This window comes from Carcharodon carcharias, chromosome 9 (assembly GCF_017639515.1).
Source record: "Carcharodon carcharias isolate sCarCar2 chromosome 9, sCarCar2.pri, whole genome shotgun sequence".
Taxonomy (NCBI): Eukaryota; Metazoa; Chordata; class Chondrichthyes; order Lamniformes; family Lamnidae; genus Carcharodon; species Carcharodon carcharias.
Window position 1 is genome coordinate 82,678,602 of NC_054475.1, and position 20,865 is coordinate 82,699,466.

At 41.8% G+C, this 20,865-nt stretch overlaps 1 protein-coding gene across 1 annotated transcript in view; it reads right to left on the reverse strand.

Annotated features, from left to right (window-relative positions):
* The window catches only part of LOC121282435 (FERM domain-containing protein 7-like), an 83,968-nt gene that overhangs the window by 32,594 nt on the left and 30,509 nt on the right, over positions 1-20,865 (reverse strand). Inside the window, exon 6 of the mRNA XM_041196147.1 lies at positions 17,926-17,968. Within this exon, the coding sequence (XP_041052081.1) occupies positions 17,926-17,968 (43 nt within the window). The remainder of the gene's footprint in view (positions 1-17,925; positions 17,969-20,865) is intronic.

Sequence of the window (20,865 nt, forward strand, 5' to 3'; positions counted from 1 at the left end):
TGTCAAGCTGTCAAGTTATTTAAATGGACAGCCCTTCAGAAATTGTAAAAAGCTACCTGCCTGTGTCTATGAGAATTGAAAGAAGTTGGTGCTAGCAATTTCAATAGTTGTTTGATGACATGACCCTAAGTGCTGCCATTATATCATTATTTATGTTTGGCTGGCTTCCACAACCTGTTATTATCACAGAGGGGGCCATGAGTTCACAGTTTTATTGACAGCTCAAAGAGGTTATTAAAGGATCAATTGTCTTTGACAATTAATGTGGGGTTATGAATACAAGCATGTTTGTTTTGAAAAGGGGCTAAGTATTTAAAGGCAATTTAAATGTCTTTGAATGGCCCGTCATGAATGAGTGATATTTTAGCAGTGAACTCTGTAATAAATATTTTGAACTTTATTTTGCCTTAGCAAGGCAAAGTAATGGCAAAGAGCGGTGAGTGGGTGGGTCTTGAGTTGGCATGAGTTCGTATTAAGTTAGCATGGGGCTTTAAGGAGACATTGAGGATGAGTGGGTGGTTGGAATGTATGGGCTTGGGGAGTGGGTGGGAGGAGTGAGGGAGTACAAGGGAAGACCAAATGTTTAAGTAAACAACTGGGGCAAAGTCCCAGTGAACAAAAGGGGGCCTTTTAAAGATCCTGCCTCAGCACACAGCAGCCCCTGTGACAGTCTTCGATCTGTGTCCAGGGTCAGTGAGCCTGACTCCATCCCCACCTGCCTACCCTTCCTCACTCACCCCAGAATGAAGATCCTGCCATTCGGGACAATTTTTCCCAAGGTGGGTACAGTGAGTCATGAAATTATGTTTTATGTCAAATAATGATTTCTGAATCCAGTGGCTGGAAAACCCAAATTGAATGCTTGTTTTAAAAAAGAGACTAAAAATTACATTCCAGTGATTTAAGCTCACAGCTAAAGATGAAGCTGAAGCAGGCTCAAGAATAAAGGGGAATAACGCAGGAAATGCAGATCAATCCCCAATTTTTAAAAGAAGGGGTAAACTGGTAGGGGCATGCCCAGTGTAATTGCAGGTGGCCAGTGGAAAGCCTGGCTACCTGAGAGAAAACTGTTGGCATGTCAAAAATTCAACAGGGGGGACTGCAGACAAAACAGTGTCTGTGGTCATGAAGATCATAAGCCTGTCTTCCAATGTGACCAAGGGCTAGAATACCTACCAGCAGTTTGCGTATAAGAGAAAAATGACCCTGTGTTTTTCTAAAAAGCCAGAAAAGGAGATTTGCATTCCCTGAGACTGATGGCCACCTGATAGGGATAATACCAATGTCAAGGGGCTCATGAGAGAATGTGTAGAGGTTCTTTTGATAAAAAATATACCTGGGAGAGTGAGCTAGTTACAGGACTAGTAACAGTGGGGGTGATCTCAAGTTTCACCATTCAGGCGGTGGGCCTTTTATTTGGGAATGCCTTTGTCGGATATAAGCTATTATCCCCAAAGTCCATAGAGACTTGGAAGACTGAGGGGAACAATCCAAACTTTGCACAGTTTCAGAAGGCTGAGGGATTTTCAAGAGACCCACAGGAGGCGATAGAGCTGGTGGGAATAAAGAGGCTAGAGGAAAGCCAATGGAGCTTAAAAAGGTCACATTAGAGTCTGCTGAATTTAAAAGGGCCAGATTGGAGCCTGTAGGATTTACAGAGGCCAGGGTAGAGCCTGTAGGACTTAAAAATAGGACCAGAGGAAAGCAAAGTTGCTAGAACAGAAGCAGCAGAGGTTAAAGGAAATGCAACCAAAGTACAGTTAGCAGAAACCTTCTTCCAAGATTTAAATAGGGACAAAGGAATTCCCAAACAGAAAGTGACAGAAATGTCTCACCTAGTTGAAGTGTCACAGAGGAGTGCAGTGGAAGCTGGACAGCCACCTGATGACTGCAGTATCCCAGAGGACATGGGACAGGTTGAAGGAAAACTCATTACCAAGGTAAAAGAAAAAAGGGAAGGGAACGCACCTAAAACAAACTCCGCTTGCAGAAATAACAGGGGAAATACAAGTGAAATCAAAGTGTAATTACCCACTGGAGAATCAAATGGTCAAGACTAAGTTTCAAATCTCATCAAACCCAACAGTTCAGCTTCAGAAACCACTGGAGATGAGATGCAGGAAGTGATCCCATACACCTTTCAGGGGTTTAAAAACAGTTCACCACCCATTATCACCCCAGAAATAAGATTTGTCAATGTACCAGAAAATAAACCATAAAACCCATGAGTGATAGTAACAGTAGTTACAGTGTTAAAGACTGTACACCAACTGCAACTATGCAATAACAGAAATGAGCTTGTACAAGACTTTGATGTCAGCAACCTGCAAAATCTAATCCATTCCAGACCCCAGAGTTGAATTTGACCTCCCACTATATCCAAATCCCACCAAAGGCTGTGTGCCTGTTGGCATTAATATGCCTAGAGCACTACCACCAGATATTAATGAACACACAGACCCCTTAGGTGATACGTTTAAGGAAAAGAGAGATAAAAGTGAACTCCTTTATCTTCTCGCTATCTGCCCATAAGCAGAAGTGTTTTCAATTGTTTAAAAATAGGCTATGCCATGTTTGCCCAAACCATCAGTTTGCGAAGTTCAATTTTTAAAGTGACTCACAGCAAACTCTCTTTATGAATAAATGAGAAGGTTAGTTTATTCATACATTCAAACCTGGAGGGGATGGTCACAACTTCAACCACCCAGCCACTCACACAGAAAAGCAAAGTTTTACAACTATGAATAACTTAACAGTAGAGCAGAATTGGATCACTTCACGTGATTTCCAGACTCCAGAAAGTCAAAAGGGGTGGGGTGGGGGGTGGGGATTCCTGCATGGAAAAACTCCAGTTCTGGTGGGTTCCTGGCAGAAGACAGCAGCACAGAACTCACTTAAAGTGGATGGCAATGCAGCAAGATGAGATTGCTATACATAAACTTGTTCTGCTTGGCAGGTGATGGTCAGAGGCTTCCAGGTAAACAGGCTTTGAGGGGTTGAGACATGTTGCAGGTTGTGTGGTCAACCTGGAGCCCTGTTGTTGGTTTTGCAAGTTGGAGGTAAATCAGCACACTGTTTCTGAGTTCTCAACTGAATATAGGGATTTCAAAATGGTCACTCAACATGTGACCTCCTTCCTCCATAATGATTTCATAAAGTCATGTTTATCTGGTGTCTGGGCAAGGTTTTTGTTTTATGGCTTACGTTGTCCCAGCCATTAGCCTCTGAAAGAGTCAGTATTCATATTAATGATCCTGTTCCACATAGCTATTGTCTTGTTAGGCCCTTAGGCTCTGCTATAGGGTAAGCTTATGAACTTACAAATAGCATCCATTTCGCTTCCATTGTTCCTTTTTGAAATGACCTTGACGGTCCCAAGTGTGAGATGGTATCTGTTAGCACCTCTGCAGGTAAAACACGTTTCGATGTCTCTCTCTTTGTTATAGTCCTCTAGTTTTGTGGATTGTAATGTAGAGAATAAAGTATGAGATTCCACAATTATGAGGGTAGGGCTCTTTTATCCTTGTAACTGCTGTTGGGAAATTCTTGAAACTGTGGCCAATCTTGTGTCATGTGACCTGTAGCAGCCACCTTTTGGTTCAACCATTCACTTCATTTTTAAACAAGCAAAAAGAATAAAGTTTGATTTACATAGTTTGTGATTTCTTTCATGTCATACTGACGTGTCAGTCCTTCCACTGTCTGGGGAAAAAATTAATTCCATTTATTATTTTTTCATGTGGCCTTGCAAAAGGCAAAGAAGTAAAAAGGTATACATTCATTCCCTCATTCACACTTGACAGTCAAACACACAGCTAGCAGGTGCAATGTCAATTCCCTGCTGCATTTTTGAGGGTTTTGTTTTAACTCGGGATAGGGCATCGGCAATGACATTGTCCTTTCCTGCGGTGTGGGTAATTTTTAGGTCAAAGGACTATAAGAGCAAACTCCAGTGGAACAACCTGGCATTGGTTGCTTTGAACTTTTCCAGAAATTTCAGAAGGTTGAGGTTTCTCAGGGTTTCTCAGTGCCCATGGCGATCATAAATTTCAAAATATCTTGAGAGCTACAAGGAGATCTAAGGTTACTCCCTTGGCTGTGGAATAACTTTTCTGGTGTTGGATGAGCTTTTTAGAAAAATAGCCATTTGGACTCTCAATCCCAGAATTATCTCCCTGGAGTAGGATAGCTCCCACCCCTGGATCATTGGTGTTGATGACCACTCTAAAAGATTTGCTAAAGTCTGGGGCAGCTAGCACAGGCTCATTTGCCAGAATGGCTTTCAATTTTACAAAAGCCGCTTGGCACGTCTCTGTCCGTACCACCTTTGAGCGTTTTTTTTAGTGCATCTGTTAGTGGGATGGCTAGAATGCTCAAAGAACCCACACATTCCTAGAAAGCACTTGATTTCTCTCTGATTTTTGGGAGTAGGGAAATCGTTTAGGGCTCGCACTATGGCTTCACAGGGTATCCCTTTTCTCTGTCCCACTATATGTCCCAGGTGAAGGTACTCAACTCCACACTACCATCACTGGAGGAACAGACAAATCTTTAAATGGCCTCTATGAATGAAAGCAGCAGGAACACTGAATTCTGTCTGAAGCCAGCCAATTCACCAGCCTCCACAGATTGCATCCCCCCTTAACTTTCACTGGACTCTGATTTGCTTAATCTATCTTTCCCCACCCTGTAACCTATTCGTGCATGTGTGTGCTTGCACAAGGTGTGCATGTATGCGCGCGCGTATGTGTGTGTTTGTATGTATACGTGTGTGCATGAAAATTGGAATGGATTTTATTATTTTGATTAGACTGGGTTAAGCTGGGTTAAGTACGAGAAAAGATATTCTCTTTCCTTTGTTAGAACTCAAGAAAACTGCTTGATTATTTATTTTATGATCATAGCATGTAAACAATTAAACACTCACTGAATTGGCAAGTACTTCCTTATCAGAAAAGAAACCCTGTCACCGTCAAATAAGGAGTGGGAAAATAGGGGAGCCATTCAACCCCTCCTCATCTAGTTGTAACACAGGAAATTTCCCGACTCCTGCTACCCGACTTGGGAGAGAAAATCCAGGCCAAAGAGTCTGCAAAGGGATAGAGGTATATTAAATCAGTGGGCAAAAATTGGCAGATGGAGTATAATTTGGGAAAATGTGAAGTTATTCACTTTACCAGGAAAGCAGATTATCTAAATGGAGAGAGACTGCAGAATGCTGTGGTACAGAGGGATCTCCATATCTTGTACTTGAATCACAAAAGTTTATGATGCAGGTACAGCAAGTTACAAGGAAGCCAAAGGGAATGTTGGCCTTCATTGCAAGGAAAATGGAGTATTCAAATAGGGAAATCTTGCTGCAACTGTGCAGGGCATTGGTGAGACTCAGGGCCTGAGAAAGTGAGGTGTACACGGTACTAATCACCATGGTCTATGCCTTCAGGGTCCTCAGGATCAGGCAGCACTGTCCCTTTCTCAAGTTGCCACCTCATGCCTCAATGTGCTGGCAAACAAGCGCATGGTGGATGCTCTGTTCCAGAACAAAGGTTCGGCGCTCAAGGTCCGATTGTCCTGGAGTGAGAGCCCGAGTCCATGCAGTCATTTGTTTTGACAGCCAGGGTGCATTCTGGATGATGGATTCTACCCTTAGTTGTGCTCTTGCTCCCCTGCACAGGTGCTGGACAACGAAAAGGCTATCAGATTCAAGATCGGGAAGCCAGGAGTAGCAATGGCTGCAGCAACTATGAGGCCCGGAGCAGCTGGAGTGTCAGACAGGGCTGACAGGAAGTGCATCTTGCCCTCTTCACACCCTACCCAAACTCCTCCTCAGTGGTATTAATCTCCAAACCTCCCGGACCCAGGGGTGAGTGAGGGAGTGCCAGTTGTAAAAGGACATAACAGGACATAGACTTGTAGGATATAGGAAGTGTCAGGGGTTAGGTAGATATAGTTTAACATAGTATTGCTAAAAAAAAGAGATATGTCAAAGCTTCTCGTCTTTCACTCATCAGGAAACTTCATAAGAATATCAATATAAGGGGAAAACAACAATTTATACTGTATGAGAAGAGTGTGCTGATTAGTTGGCAAGTGGACTCTGGTTGGTAGAGACATTGCCATGGAGAATGCACCAGTGATGGCGATTAACTGCCAAGCATTGTTTGAAATTTAAACCAGACAACACAAGTGGTATTTGCCACTAACAGGATGCTACAGTCAAGCCAAAAATACATTCTACCTATCACACAAATGAGTAATGTGGATATGGATTTTCGTGCCTGTGTGATGCTAGGTATGTAGGCTGTACATCCCAAAGACTGGTGGTTGTATCAAACAGCATGTCCCTTCCGCCATGCACTAAGGGCAAGGTACAGACCATAGCCAACCAGCCCGTGCTTGCAAAACTCAAAACACAGTGTCCAACATTAGATGTAATTCCGCGATTGGACAACATTTGCTAAATAATCCTCAGTGTGCTAATAATTACGCTGACAACCAAGTTAAGATTGTCAGTTGGGCTCGCTGTGTGGTTGCATTTGCATTAACCCAGCTCCTTGGTCCTAGACCCCTCCTCCTTCCCGGTGACCTAGACTTGGAGCTTAGTCTGTCTCGCTCTAGCTCTGCTTCTTTAGCGAAAAGGCAAAAAAGGTTTTATTAGCTAGCTCTGCTGCTTGGCACTTATTAACGGTCATTTGAATTAATTACTCATTTTTTAAAAATTATCAATTTATTGCTTTGGCATTGCTTTTTTTGGTCAGCAAATTTTTTATGTTTCCTTCATACCTTATTTTTTTTTTTGAAATTCATGTATAATGTTGTACCAGCCCAGACCTCAAGCAGCTGCTGCTGGGGAATGAGGGGCTCACAAGAAATCTGATTTCTATTGGAGCAAAAAAATCCCTTTGCCAATCCCTTCCAAAACATAATGGAAAATGTTGGAAATGCTCAGCACTTCTGGTGACATCTGTGCAGAGAGAGAAGCAGAGGTCAGTGACCCTTTGTCAGAACTTATGCAGATAGTGAACCTGGAGCATTGACTCTATTTCTCTCTCTACAGATGCTGCCTGGCCTGCTGAGTATTTCTAGCATTTCCAGCATCCGTAGTGCCTTGCTCTCCTATTATATGCTCCATGCGGGGCATTTGTAAGTGTGGCTAGTTTTTATTTAAAATGAAAAAAAATGTTTATCACTCAATGCAAAGTGTAACTTTTCTGTTATCAAAGCCCCTTTGTGTGGGTAGAGATAGCATATTATTGCAGGTAAATTGGTTGATGCTAATTTACTGGAAGGTGTTGCTATTTTTAAACTTGGAAATGAAACCAGGAGTAATGCACCATTAGATTACAGCACGTATATTCAAAATATTCTCATGTGTACATAGGATTATTGTTTGCAGTGCTGGTGAGGTTCAAATTTTTTGGATGTTGCTGCCCAGATATTGCATAAACCCAGGACTAAGGTAGTGGAGCTGGCTGCATAATATGAATGATCAAGTTGTGTGTAATTGTCTGACAAAGCCATGGTTGTAAAGTGTAAGATACTGAAATCTAAGCTTTTGATAGGTTTCATAAAGAGGCACAGGGTACAAAAGCCGAGAAGTTTTGCTAAACCTGTATGAAATAGCTCTGTGGCTATGGTACCCAATTCTGGGTAACTGAAGGATGTGAGAGGGCAGGGGTAAGGGGCCCAGAAACAGAAGCAGCAGGGGCCCATGATTTATTTCCCTGACCCTGCTGGGACCACACCTGGAATACTGTGTACAGTTTGGTCTCCACACTTGCATTGGAGACAGTTCAGAGAAGGTTCAGTAGGTTGATCGCTTCGATGCAGGGGTTGTGTCATGAGGAAAGGTTAAGTAGGTTGGGCCTATACTTATTGGCGCTTAGAAGAATGAGAGGTGATCTTACTAAAACATAAAATTCTGAGGCTGCTTGACAGAATAGTTGATGTTTCTCCTCATGGGGGAATCTAGAACAAGGGAGCAGAGTTTATAAATAAGGGGTCTCCCATTTAACATTGAGATGAGGAGAAATTTCTTTTCTCGGAGGGTCATTAACCTTTGGAATCCACTACCCCAGTGAACAGTGGAGGCAGCAGCATTGAAGATATTCAGGGTTGAGTTGGATAGATTTTTGATCCACAAGGGAGTCAAAGGTTATGGGGGCAGTCAGGAAAGTGGAGTTAGAACCACAATAAGATCAGCCATGTTCTTATTGAATGGCAGAGAAGGTTCAAGAGGCTGAATAGCCTACTCCTGCTCCTATTTCTTACATTGTGTCCAGATAAATGTTAATTTAATTTCTGCTGAAGCCACTAATCCTGGGAATGAACTCCAAAGCCCCACAGCCCGCTGTGCAAAGAAATTTCTCAAGCCTCTCTGTTCTGCTCCACCTCCTGAAGGGCAGTTAGGAATGGGCAATAAATACTGCCCTTGCCAGTGATGCTTGCATCCCGTGAACAAATAAAAAAAAGTTCTTAAATTTAAATTTATATCTATGGCTCCTTACCCTTGACCCAGCAATCACAGATCCCAACTACCCTGTCCCATCCTTCCATAATTTTAAACTTCAATTAAATCATCTGTAATGCCTTGCTCTCACAATAAAAACCCTCATTTTTCATATTTTTCTTAATATTTTGCATTTCCTCATAGCAGGCACCAGCTTCATGAATATGCATTGAAAGCTTTCTAAAGGTTCAATGGTGTGGAGTTCACTACTGCACACATTACTGTAACTAAGGTTTTATCAAGGTTCTTCATAGACTTATTGTTACCACCTTGCTTTTATATTCTGTACCACTTGAGGTGAAACCTAGAATCCCATTAGCTTTTTACAGTCTTATTAACCTAAGATACTACCTTTAAATTTCTGTGAGCTGGTACCTCCGAGTCCCTCTCCTTTCCACATTACCGAATCCAATTCCATTCAGAGTATCAAAACTGCTGTTGCCTTTTTTAAATCAAAATGCACCAACTCTCTCTTACGAAATTCCATCTGCTATTTTTGCCTGCCCTCCAACCTTATCAATATCCTGCTGTAGCTTTCTTTGGTCTCCTAAAGAACTAGGTGCATCTGCTAGTTTGGTTTCATCCGCAAATTTCAGCAGCATTCCCGCGAAGCTGCCCCTTAATCATTGATATACACAGGGAACCAAAATGGCCATGGGAATAGGATTGAAGATCAGACTATGCTGATTGTGTGATGTTATTATATTTGACTTTGGTGCACTTTTCAGTTCTCTTTTAACAGAGCTTTCTCTGTCTCTCTCTCTCTCTCTCTCATATTCTGGGCCAGGTCTTTGCGGAGCTGGGAAGACTCTGTGGCCCTTTAAATATGGCACGAGGAACTAGATGTGGAAGTCCCACCCCCATTTCTGACAGATCCAGTGTTTTGGTGGTGGGGCGTGATTCACACAGGCAGGAAACCTGAACTCAAATAGATCCCATTTTGTCTGTTCCAAGACCTTTAATCTGCAGTGTGGGTGTCATGAATTGATGGAGTACACATATACACTCTTGAAGGACACATAAGTGTCATGATCCGAAATGTTTTAAATCCCCTGGATTTAAAAGAGAGTTTGGAAAACATGTCTGCTGGACTGTTTTGATTGACATGCCATCTGGTTTAAGTTAGAAAAAACAAGACCACTTGTTTCACAATTTCAATAAGTTCTTCGGTCATAGTTTCCAAGGGCTGTTATTATGTTATTATGAATGCTTGGCTGAGTTTCAAAAACTACAATTATCTCAACAGGGGACTCAATTCACAATTTGATTGACAGTTTAAAGGGGCTATTAAAGGATTTTAAAGATATTTGATGTGGCTGCTGAATATAAGTGTATTTGTTTTAATAACAGATTAACCACTTTTAAAAGCTTTCAAAAGCTTTGAATACATTTCACAAATGGGATTTTTTTCACTATCAAGTGTGTATGAATGAGAGCTGTATTAGATTGATAGAAGTTAATTTTCAATTTTCACAAAATCCCTGAGGTCTGCCCATGGTGGATACTGGGTAAGTGGCTATTGAGGTGGCAGGGAGTGTGAGGCAACATGAGAAGTGGGGAGCATGATTTGGCATGGAGGCGGAATGGGGATATGAGGGATCATGGGAGATGGGTGGGGGAGTGATGGGGTGTGAGGGCCTAACAGTTTCTAAAACAACTGGGATGAAGTCCTAGAGAACAGAGGCTTGTAATCAGCCTTGGAACTTGCCCAACTCCGCAGCCACCTGCAATCTACTTCCAGGGCTGGTAGCAAAAATCTGGCCTTCTGCCTCCTGCTGTTTTTCGCTCTCAGAGATATTTACATCTCTACTTGCTTGGTGTCTAACTACTGATATTTGGGGCAGACACAAGAGGTCAAAGCTTCAATCACAAGCCACCAAGAATGCCATGAGAAACAGTATTTAAAAGACCCTGCAGATCTTAATTCCTTTCACATACTGTAAAGAGAGGTTCTAAAATATAACTTATCAATCCTTGGTTAAACTATGCCTGGAGCACTACACATAATTCTGGTCATTGTATAATAAAAAAGATATGAGGCACCGAAGAGAGTGCAAAAAAACACACAGACCATACCACGAGTGCATGGGTACGCATATCAGGAGATGGATGGACAGGCTTTTCTCTTGAAAAAAGAAGGCTGCAGAAGGGTGACCTAATGGAGGTTCTAAAAATTATGAAAGGTCTTGATAGAGTGGATAAAGAGAGAATGCCTCCTCTTGTGGGGAAGAACATAACTAGAGGCTGCCAATATAAAAGAGTCACCAAGAAATCCAGTAGAAATCCAGAAAAAACTTCTTGACCCAGAGAGTGGTAAGAATCTGAAACTCGCTACTGCAGGGGGCAGTTGAAGTGAAGAGCATAGATACATTTAAGGGGAGACTACACAAGCCTCTGAGGTAGAATGATATAGAGAATTACAAATGATAGATTAATAGAAGGAAAGACTTGAGGAGGCATAAACACTGGCCTGAACAGGTAGAGCTGAATGGTTTGTTTCTGTGCTGTATATCCTATGTAATATATAAATCAGAAACATATAGGAAGTTAAGTTGGCCATTCAGCCTGTGAGCCCCTTCAGCCATTTAATCAGATCACGGCTAACTGAATGTCAACTCCCTTTCACTGTCATTGTTTGTTAACCTTTGTTAACCTTTCACAATGAAAATCCATCAATCTCAATCTTGAAAGTTTAAATTGACCCCCAGCATCCAGTTTAAGGAGGGTATTCCAGAGCTTAGGGCCTAGACAGTTGAAGGCAAGGCCACCAATGGTGGGCTGCTCAGGAGGCCAGAATTAGAGGAGCACTAATATCTCAGGAGGTTGTGGAGCTGGAGGAGATTACAGAGATGGAAAGGGTGAGGCCAGAGATTTGAAAACAGGGTAAAAATTTTAAATCAAGGTATTATTTGACTGGGAGTCAATGTAAGTCAGTGGGCACAGGGGTAATGGTGAACGGGGCTTAGTGTGAGTTAAGACAAGGGCAGGACGATCTTGGATGACCCCAAATTTATGGAGGGTGGAATGTGATATCCAGAAGTGCATTCTTATAGTCAAATCTAGAGGTAAAAAAGGTGTGAATGAGGGCATCAGCAGCAGGAAAGGGGATTGGGTGGTCAGCAGTTCGTGGGAATAGGGTCAGGCGAGCAGAAGGTGGGTCTCATGGACAAGTTGTGCTTGGAGAAAGCATGAGGGGAGATAGGAAAGATATGAGTTCAGGGCCTGGGCAAGGAGGATCTTTTGAGAATGTTTGACTCAGAAGGCTAATCAATGTTGCAAAGGCAGCTAGTAGGATGGTGTTGATCTTAGTGACAAAAAAGTCCATGAACACTTCAAACTTATCGTTGGAGGTGAGGGTGAAGGAGACAGGAGAGAGGGATTTAAGAAAATGGTTTTCTGTAGAGAAAAGATACAGCAATGGAACCCCGCATTGAGGCAATTGTCTATGCCAATGTTGTTGTGATGTTGGCAGCTGAGTGAGATGTTCCCAGTGAGTGAGAGAATAAGATTTCCCCCCTCAATGACTCCTTCATTTCCACAAAGTACCTCAGTGAACAGATTGGCCCAGAAATTCTTATTGGGTTACGGGCAAACACCCAAAACAAACTATTGCAGTGATTGATACTGGCAAATAGCGAAGAGATGTGAACAAAATTTTAACTTGGCTTTGAGTTATTCTCTAAGTTACTCAGCCTAGGCACACTCTTCAATAGAGCATTGATGAAAAGGCATGGTACAGTGTTCCACAGTTTTAATGGACTTGATCTTTCTAGTGTTGACCTATGGGCTTTCCAATGATTTGCACATGACAAAATGTAGATATACTTTGTGACCAGTGTTTGTTTAGATTTCATTTGTTTAACTTTTCAGTAGATCTGCAGAAAAAACTTACTGTTTGAAATAGTTATAATTATTAGAATCAAGTCACAATGATCATGGGTTCCAATTGCACTTCAAGGCCTGGTAATAAAATCAAGGCTGATGCACCAGTGCAGTACTGTGGGAGTCCTGAACTGTTGATGCATTCATTGGATGAGCCATTAAACTGAAGGCCCTGTCGGCCTTCTTGAGTGAGTGTAAAAGATCCCAGGGTATTATTTCAAACAGCAGGGGAGTTCTTCCTGGTGTCCTGGCCCAATATTTGTTTCTCAATCAACATAATCAAAAGCAAGTTACCTGGCCAATTATCTCACTGTTGTTTGTGGGATTTTGCTGTGCACAATTTGGCTGCAGTGTTTCCTACATTACAATGGTGACTGTGCTTCAAAAAGTAATCATTCGGGGAGATGAAAGGCCTTATAAAAATACAAGTTATGTCTTCCTTAAACCTTCTTTAGCCACAACACTTTACATTCTATTCAACTCCAATTTTGAAGGTCGTGTTTAAGTTTGTGCAGTATTTACAACAACTTGCATTTATACAGAGCCTTCAATGTAGAAAGCATTCCAAGATGTTTCACAGGAGCCTAATTAAATAGCAATAAACATCAATTGTGTAAAAATGGTGATTAAAACCTCAAAAAGTTAGGTTTTAACAAAGAGATGGTGAGGGAATGAAATCTTGATCTTGAAGAATGAGCAATGTAGGCCAGTGAGCCCAGCAGTGGTAGGTGAATGGGACTTGGTGTGAGATAGGGTAACAGGATCAGAGTGTTGAATAGTTATGGAGGGTGGAAGATTGGACGCCGACCAGGAAAGCATTGGAATAGCCAATCTGAAGTTGACAAAAGCGTGGATGAGGGTTTCAGCAGCAGATGTTCCAAGGGCGTTGTTAGGAACTTTATGGTGAAGAGGATATGGAATCAGAATCTCAACTTGGTGTCAAATAGGAGTTATTAATTGATCACACCAGTCCTGCAATAACCTTACATCAGAGTTTTACCTGGGACCTCACTGTGATGTGTTACAGACCAAACCCTTTGACACAAACACCTCGGGCTTCAGCTTATTTGTTATTCTCAAGCAGTAAGTCAAGGTTTCACAGTAAGGTTGCATGTAGGTGTTCTATGTATTTTGATAAAAACAAAAAAAACTGCGGATGCTGGAAATCCAAAACAAAACAGAATTACCTGGAAAAACTCAGCAGGTCTGGCAGCATCGGTGGAGAAGAAAAGAGTTGACATTTCGAGTCCTCATGACCCTTCAACAGAACAGTTCTGCTGTTGTGGTGTAGAAGGAGGCCATTCAGCCATTGTGGCTACACGGCTCTCTGGGCATTTTAATTTAGTGCCAATCTCCTGCCATTTCCCCATAACCCTGCACATTGTTTCTATTTAAATAATCATCCAATGCCCTCTTAAATGCCTCACTTGAACTTGCCTCCACCACACTTCCAGGCAGTGCATTCCAAACCCTAACTACTCGCTGTGTGAAAAAGTTTTTTCTCACCTCACATTTGCTTCTTTTGCAAAACACTATAAAACTGTGTCCTCTGGTTCTCGATCCATTACGATAGGGAACAGTTTCTCCCTATCTACTCTGTCCTGACCCCTCATGATTTTGAAAACATCTATCAAGTTTCCTCTTAGCCTCTCCTCTCCAAGGAAAATAGTCCCAACTTCTCCAAGCTTTCCTCATAACTGAAGTATCTCATCCCTGGAACCATTCTTGTAAATGTCTTCTGCACTCTCTTCAATGCGTTCACATCCTTCCTATAGAGTGGCACCCAGAACTGTACACAACACTCCAGCTGAGGTCTAACCAGTGATCAATACAAGTTCATTATTACTTTCCTGCCCTTGCACTCTATGCTCCTATTAAGGAAGTCTAGAATACTGTATGCTTTAGAAACAGCTCTCTCTATCTGCCCTACCACCTTTAATGACTTATGTACATGTACACCCAAGACTCTCTGCTCTTGTATACCCTTTAGAATAGTACCCTTTATTTTATACGGTCTCTCCATGTTCTTTGTACCAAAGCGTATCACCTCACACTTCTCTGCATTGAACTTCATCTGCCACCTATCTGCCCACTCCACCAATGTGTCAATGTCCTTTTGAAGTTCTACACTGACCTCCCCGCAGTTTACAATTCTCACAAGTTTTGTGCTGTCTGCAAACTTTGAAATTGTCTCCAGCATACTAAGTCTAGATCATTTATATATATCAGGAAAAGCAAGGGTCCCAATACCGACCATTGGGGAACTCTGCTACAAACCTTCTTCCAGCCCAAAAAATACCCATTAACCATTATTTTCTGTTTCCTATCCTTCAGCCAATTTTGTATCCACGTTGCTACTGTCCCTTTTGTTCCATGACCTATAACTTTCCTCACAAGTCTGTTGTGTGATACTGTATTGAAAGCCTTTTGGAAGTCCATATCCACCACATCAACAGCCTTTCCCTTTCAACCATCTCTGTTACCTCTTCAAAAAACTCCAGCAAGTTAATTAGACACGATTTTCCTTTAACAAATCCATGCCGACTCTTCCGAATCAATCCACATTTTTCCATGTGACTATTAATTGTATCCTGAATAATTGTTTCTAGAAGTTTCCCCACCACTGAAGTTAAACTGACTGGTCTGTAATTGCAGGGCAGATCTTTACAATTTTTTTTGAACAAAAACAAAATACTGCAAATGCATCTTGTTAATATTCATTGCAATTTATGTACTTAAGGGCCCTGTAATTCCCTTGTAAGAATACAGTTACTCAGTACTGACTGCAACTTCATTGAAGCTAATTTCTCTGCACACAGTCTTAATCAGTTTAATCATGAACTACAACATTGTCCTCATAAAATAGAACAATGGAATAGCCATGGCAAATTGCGGGTAAAGTATGTCTGCATGAAAAAGCCCCCCATTAGCATTGGGGACTGTGCTATTTAACTGAATCAGCAATTAGTCATTTGGTAGCACAGAACTTGCACATTGCTGAAAAAAGAGACTTTTTTTGTCGAAGCTTTTCATCTTACACTCATCAAGAGAATTCAATGGAAAATACCAATGTCGGGGAAACAACATATTTATACTGTATGAGAAGAGAGTGCTGATTAGTTGGCAAGCGGACTCTGATTGATAGAGGTGTTTCCATGGCGAATGCACCAGTTGATGGTGACTGGCAGTTAACTGCCAAGCATTGTTTGAAATTTAAATGAGCAGCTTGACTCTGATTTCCAAGACATTGCCCTAGGGAATGAACCAGCAAATGGCTCTCACTTATTTTGTTTAGCTGAAACAAGCACAATGTATGTACATGTTCTTTCTGTCTGCACGGACAGGGCCCTGATTATTCATATTCCAATGTCTTCCACTTGAAACTACTCAAAAAACAAGTTGGTGTGGGTTCACTAGAGTAATGGATCAGTGGCTCAGCAATTGCTATGCTACCTGCCCATTTTTTCTTTATTCTTTCATGCAATGTGGGTATCACTGGTGTGATCAGTGTTTATTGCCCATCCGTAATTGCCCTTGAGTAGGTGGTGGTGAGCTGCTTCCTTGAACCGCTGCAGTCCATGTGGTGTAGGTGCACCCATGGTGCTGTTAGGAAGGGAATTCCAGGACTTTTGACCTAGTGACAGTGAAGGAACAGAGATATATTTCCAAATCAGGATGGTGAGTGGCTTGGAGGGGAACTTTCAGGTGGTGGTGTTCCCACCTATCTGCTGCCTTTGTCCTTCTAGATGGTAGTGGTCATGGGTTTGGAAGGTGCTGTTGAAGGAGCCTTGGTGAGTTCCTGCAGTGCACCTTGGGATGGTACACACTGCTGCTACTGTGTGTTGGTGGTGGCGGGAATGAATATTTGTGGTTGGGGTGCCAGTCAAGCGGACTGCTTTGTCCTGGATGGTGTCAAGCTTTATGAGTGTTTTTGGAACTGCACTCATCCAGGCAAGTGGAGAGTGTTCATCACACTCCTGACCTGTGCCTTGTAGATCATGGACAGGCTTTGGGGAGTCAGGAGGTGAGTTACTCACTGCAGGATTCATAGCCTCTGACCTGCTCTTGTAGCCACAGTATTTATATGGCTAGTTCATTTCAGCTTCTGGTTAATGGTAACTTCAAGGATGTTTATAGTGGGGAATTCAGCAATGGTAATGGCATTGAATGTCAAGGGAACATGGTTAGATTCTCTCTTGTTGGAGATGGTCATTGCCTGGCATGAATGTTACTTGTCACTTGTCAGCCCCAGCCTGGATATTGTCTAGGTCTTGCTGCATTTGGACATGGACTGCTGCTTCAGTATCTGAGGAGTGAATGGTGCTGAACATTGTGCAATCATCAGTGAACATCCCCACTCCTGACTTTATGGTGGGAGGGAGGTTCAGAGGGCAGTTAAGAGTCAACCACATTGCTGTGGGCCTGGAGTCACATGTAGGCCACATCAGGTAAGGATGGCAGATTTCCTTCTCTAAAGGACATGAGTGAACCAGGTGGGTTTTTACAACAATCAATGATAGCTGACTTGGTCAGCCTTACTGAGACTAGCTTTATATTCCAAATGTTTCAATTGATTTTAAATTCCACCAGCTGGGTGGGATTTGAACCTGCGCCCCCAGAACATTAGCTTGGGTCTCTGGATGACTAATCTTGTGACATTACCATTACACTACCATCACCCTCCAGTTGTTAAACTTGACTCAGTTTAGTCTGGTAATTTCTGGTTGGTAGTCGACTCAAATGACCATGAAAGCTATCAGAAAACAACAATCCTTCAGACGAGGCCAATGTGTGACTGTGTAAGTGACTCTGAAATGGCCTGTCCAAAACAGGGGCAACTGAACAACAAATGTGAGACCAAAGTCATACCCCTGATTTCAAACAGGAAATGCTGGAAATACTCTGCAGGTCAGGCAGCACTTGTGGAGTTAGAAACAGAGTTAGCATTTCAGATCAATGACTTTTCATCAGAAATGGAAGAAATTAGAGATGAACAACTTCTAAGCAAATGCAGAATGATAGAAAAGAGGATATGGAAAAAATAGAAAGGAAATATTTGTGTTAGAATGGAGGACAGGAGTTTTCTAATGACAAAAGTGGCATTAACCCTGTTCCCTCAACTTTAGGGCCATCCTCCTATCTATATATCTCATGGAGATTGTAGAACTACAAACAATATATTTAAGCCACAGCTTCTAATGGGAACTAAAGTGGATGAGTCACCACAATGCCTAATCTCCACCAGACTGCTGGCACATTCCCTTGTTCAGTCCAAGCACTAGATTCAAAGACCGTGTGTTAATTTGCACTTATGTAATGATGGATTAAACATGAAAATTCTGTTGCCAGAAGCACAATTTCTTATTCCTGTTGTATTCAGCCGTGAATTCTACTTCCAAAACTTCCTCTGTACCCCAGGGGTTTTCCATTCATGGCTGTGTGTTATGCCCAATCATGTTCCATGCAACTTGCTATTTAAAGCAAGAAAGCTTTTTACATTTTTCAGAGGTTTCAGAAATGTGCACATTACTCACCTTTGATTTGTTTCAAAACAGGTTTTAAGAGATCCAACCAAACCTGCAATTAGTACAGAGATCCAAATCAGTGCATGGCAGCATACAGTGGATACATTTATAAACAACATAGCTGGATCACATTAATTAAAATAAAAACTCCCAGCAACTCAGTGAGCAACAGGCATGTGTGGTGTGACACTGGGTGAAGGACCAATATTGGGATCCTGGCCTGTGTTGAGTTGGCTGATTCCAACCAGGGCAATGGTGAGGGAACTAACACTGGGTGAGAGTCACCATGTTCTAGAAGTGGATAGGAAGTCAGCTCCAGCATCTCTTTCTGACCATCCTCCTGTGGAATGTTGAGTAAAACTTAGCCATTTTGAGAAATGGATTATCTGTTTCATTACAACTGTTGAACTTCAAGGATTCCAAATGGACAGTTTCTGAGAATTTTCCAAGCAGTGACAAAAAACAGAGGTATCATATGCAGAAGGTAAGCAGGTTAACAAGTGTGTGAAGACAGCACCCACAGGAATTTGACAGGGGATATTAACTAATGCGCTGAAAAATAGCACAGGGAGGAATTTCAATCCATGATTTCTTATAAAGCTAATTGTTTTTCAGGTCTGAAGAAATGAAATCCATTTGCCTCCTGATGATGTCTCAGATTCCATCCCACAAAACTAATTGATACTTGCACAGAGTTGGTGCATAACCAAATCTCTTGCTCATGTAATGGACGCTGTACATTGGACAGGAGCTGCAGGGGGTCCTCCCTGTACCTGTGATGCTCTATGTGCTTCCAGGTTGTTCTCTGCTCTTTCTGGTCTGCTGGGACAGTGAGAGAAGAAAGCTCCTCACTTCTGTCATTGATGTGGTGATGGCTTTGAAACATTCTCCAGCAGGAAGCCCCCTTAGTCCAGTCAACTACTCATTTCTTGAGTAACCTACAGAGCTTTGGAATGCTATGAGTTCACCATTAAAGATTAGCTAGGCTGTAAAATGCAAAAGGAATCCTTTTTCAATTTTTGCAAATGTTGGTTAATCCATTTTTGCAGTGTTAAAAGATAATGTTGAACATGGGCAAACAGCCTGTCAGTATTTTATAGTGATGTTATAATATTGTTCCATTATGTTTCACTAAATCTAGCAATAAGCGGATGATATGCTCTCGGGTTAGGAGATGATTGGGGTCAGCTGTTATGTCCACCACAGTCAAAGAATAGCTCCTGAGGCGAGCTGCAAGAGCACTGAGACGAGGAAGGGATGTTCTGGAAAACTTTCAGGCTATCCTGGTGTCCTAGTCAACATTTCCCCATTAATGTCACCACCAAAAACAGATTAACTGGCCGTTCATCTTATGACAATTCATGGGGTCTTGCTGTATGTCAAGTGACTAACATTTATGTAACAACAGCCTTGTACTCCAAGTTAGTTCAATGGATGCAAAAGACTTTGCCACTCACCTGATAGAATCAATAAGCTGTTATTTAAAATATTTTATATACTTTAAATATTCCAAGAGACTTTAATTGAAAAATAGTATTTATACAATGTCGTCATTGACCATTTATCTTCCTAAACTTCAACAGCTAAAAAATTGCCTCTTTAAAATATCGAACCATTTTGTGAGCAAAGTTAGAGCTCATGGAATAAAAACGGCAGTAGCAACACGGATACAAATTTGCCTGGGTGCAAGAAAACAGATTAGTGGTGAATGGTTATTTTTCGGACTGGAGGAAGGTTTATTGTGGAGTTCCGCAACCATCAGTGTTAAGGCCGCTGCTCTTCCTAATATATATTAATGACTCAGACTTTGGTGTACAGGGCACAATTTCAAAATTTGCAGACAACACAAAACTTGGAAGTATTTTGAACCGTGAGGGGATAGTGTGGAGCTTCAAAAGGACACTGACAGGTTGGTAGAATAGGAGGACAAGTGGCAGATGAAATTTAATGCAGAGAAGTGTGAAGTGATTCATTTTCTCCCAAAGAACACAGAAATAATATGAAATAAAGGGCACAGTTCTAAAGGGTGTGCAGAAGCAGAGGGACCTGGGTGTGCATGTGCACAAATCATTGAAAGTGATAGAGCAGGTTGAGAGAGCAGTTAATAAAGCATATGGCATCCTGGGCTTTATCAATAGAAACCTAGAACATAAGAAATAGGAGCAGGAGTAGGCCATTAGGCCCCTCAAGCCTAACGCACCATTCATTAAGATCATGGCTGATCTTCCCCAGGTCTCAACTCCTCTTTCATACCAGATCCTCATAGCCCTCAACTCCCTGATATTTCAATAATCTACCTACCTCATCTTTAAATACTTGCAGTGATCTAGCCTCCGCCACTTTCTCGGGTAGAGAATTACAAACATTCACTACTCAGAGAAGGAATTCTTTCACACCTCAGTTTTAAATGAGTGTCCCTTTATTCTGTAACTAGGTCCACAAGTTTGAGATTCCCCCACTAGTGGAAACATCGTCTCAACATCTACCCTGTCAAGCCCCCTCAGAATCTTGTACATTTCAATAAGATCACCCCTCATTCTTCTAAACTCTAATGAATAAAGGCCTAACCTGTTTAGCCATTCTTGATAAGTCAACCCCTTCATCCCAGGAATCAGCCTTGTGAATCTCTTTTGAACTGCCTCTAATGCCTGTATATCCTTTCTTGAATATGGGGACCAAAGCTGTACACAGTACCTCAGGTGTGGCATCACCAACACCCTGTACAATTGTAACAAGACTTCCCTATTTTTAAACTCCAACCCCCTAGCAATACAGGCCAAAATTCCATTTGCCTTCTTAAATACTTGCTGCACCTGCATGCTAACTTTTTGTGTTTCATGCACAAGAACACCCAGATCCCTCTGTGCTGCACTTTTTTGGAGTCTCTCTCCATTTAAATAATAGTCTGCCTTTTGATTCTTCCTACCAAAGTGCATGATCTCACACTTT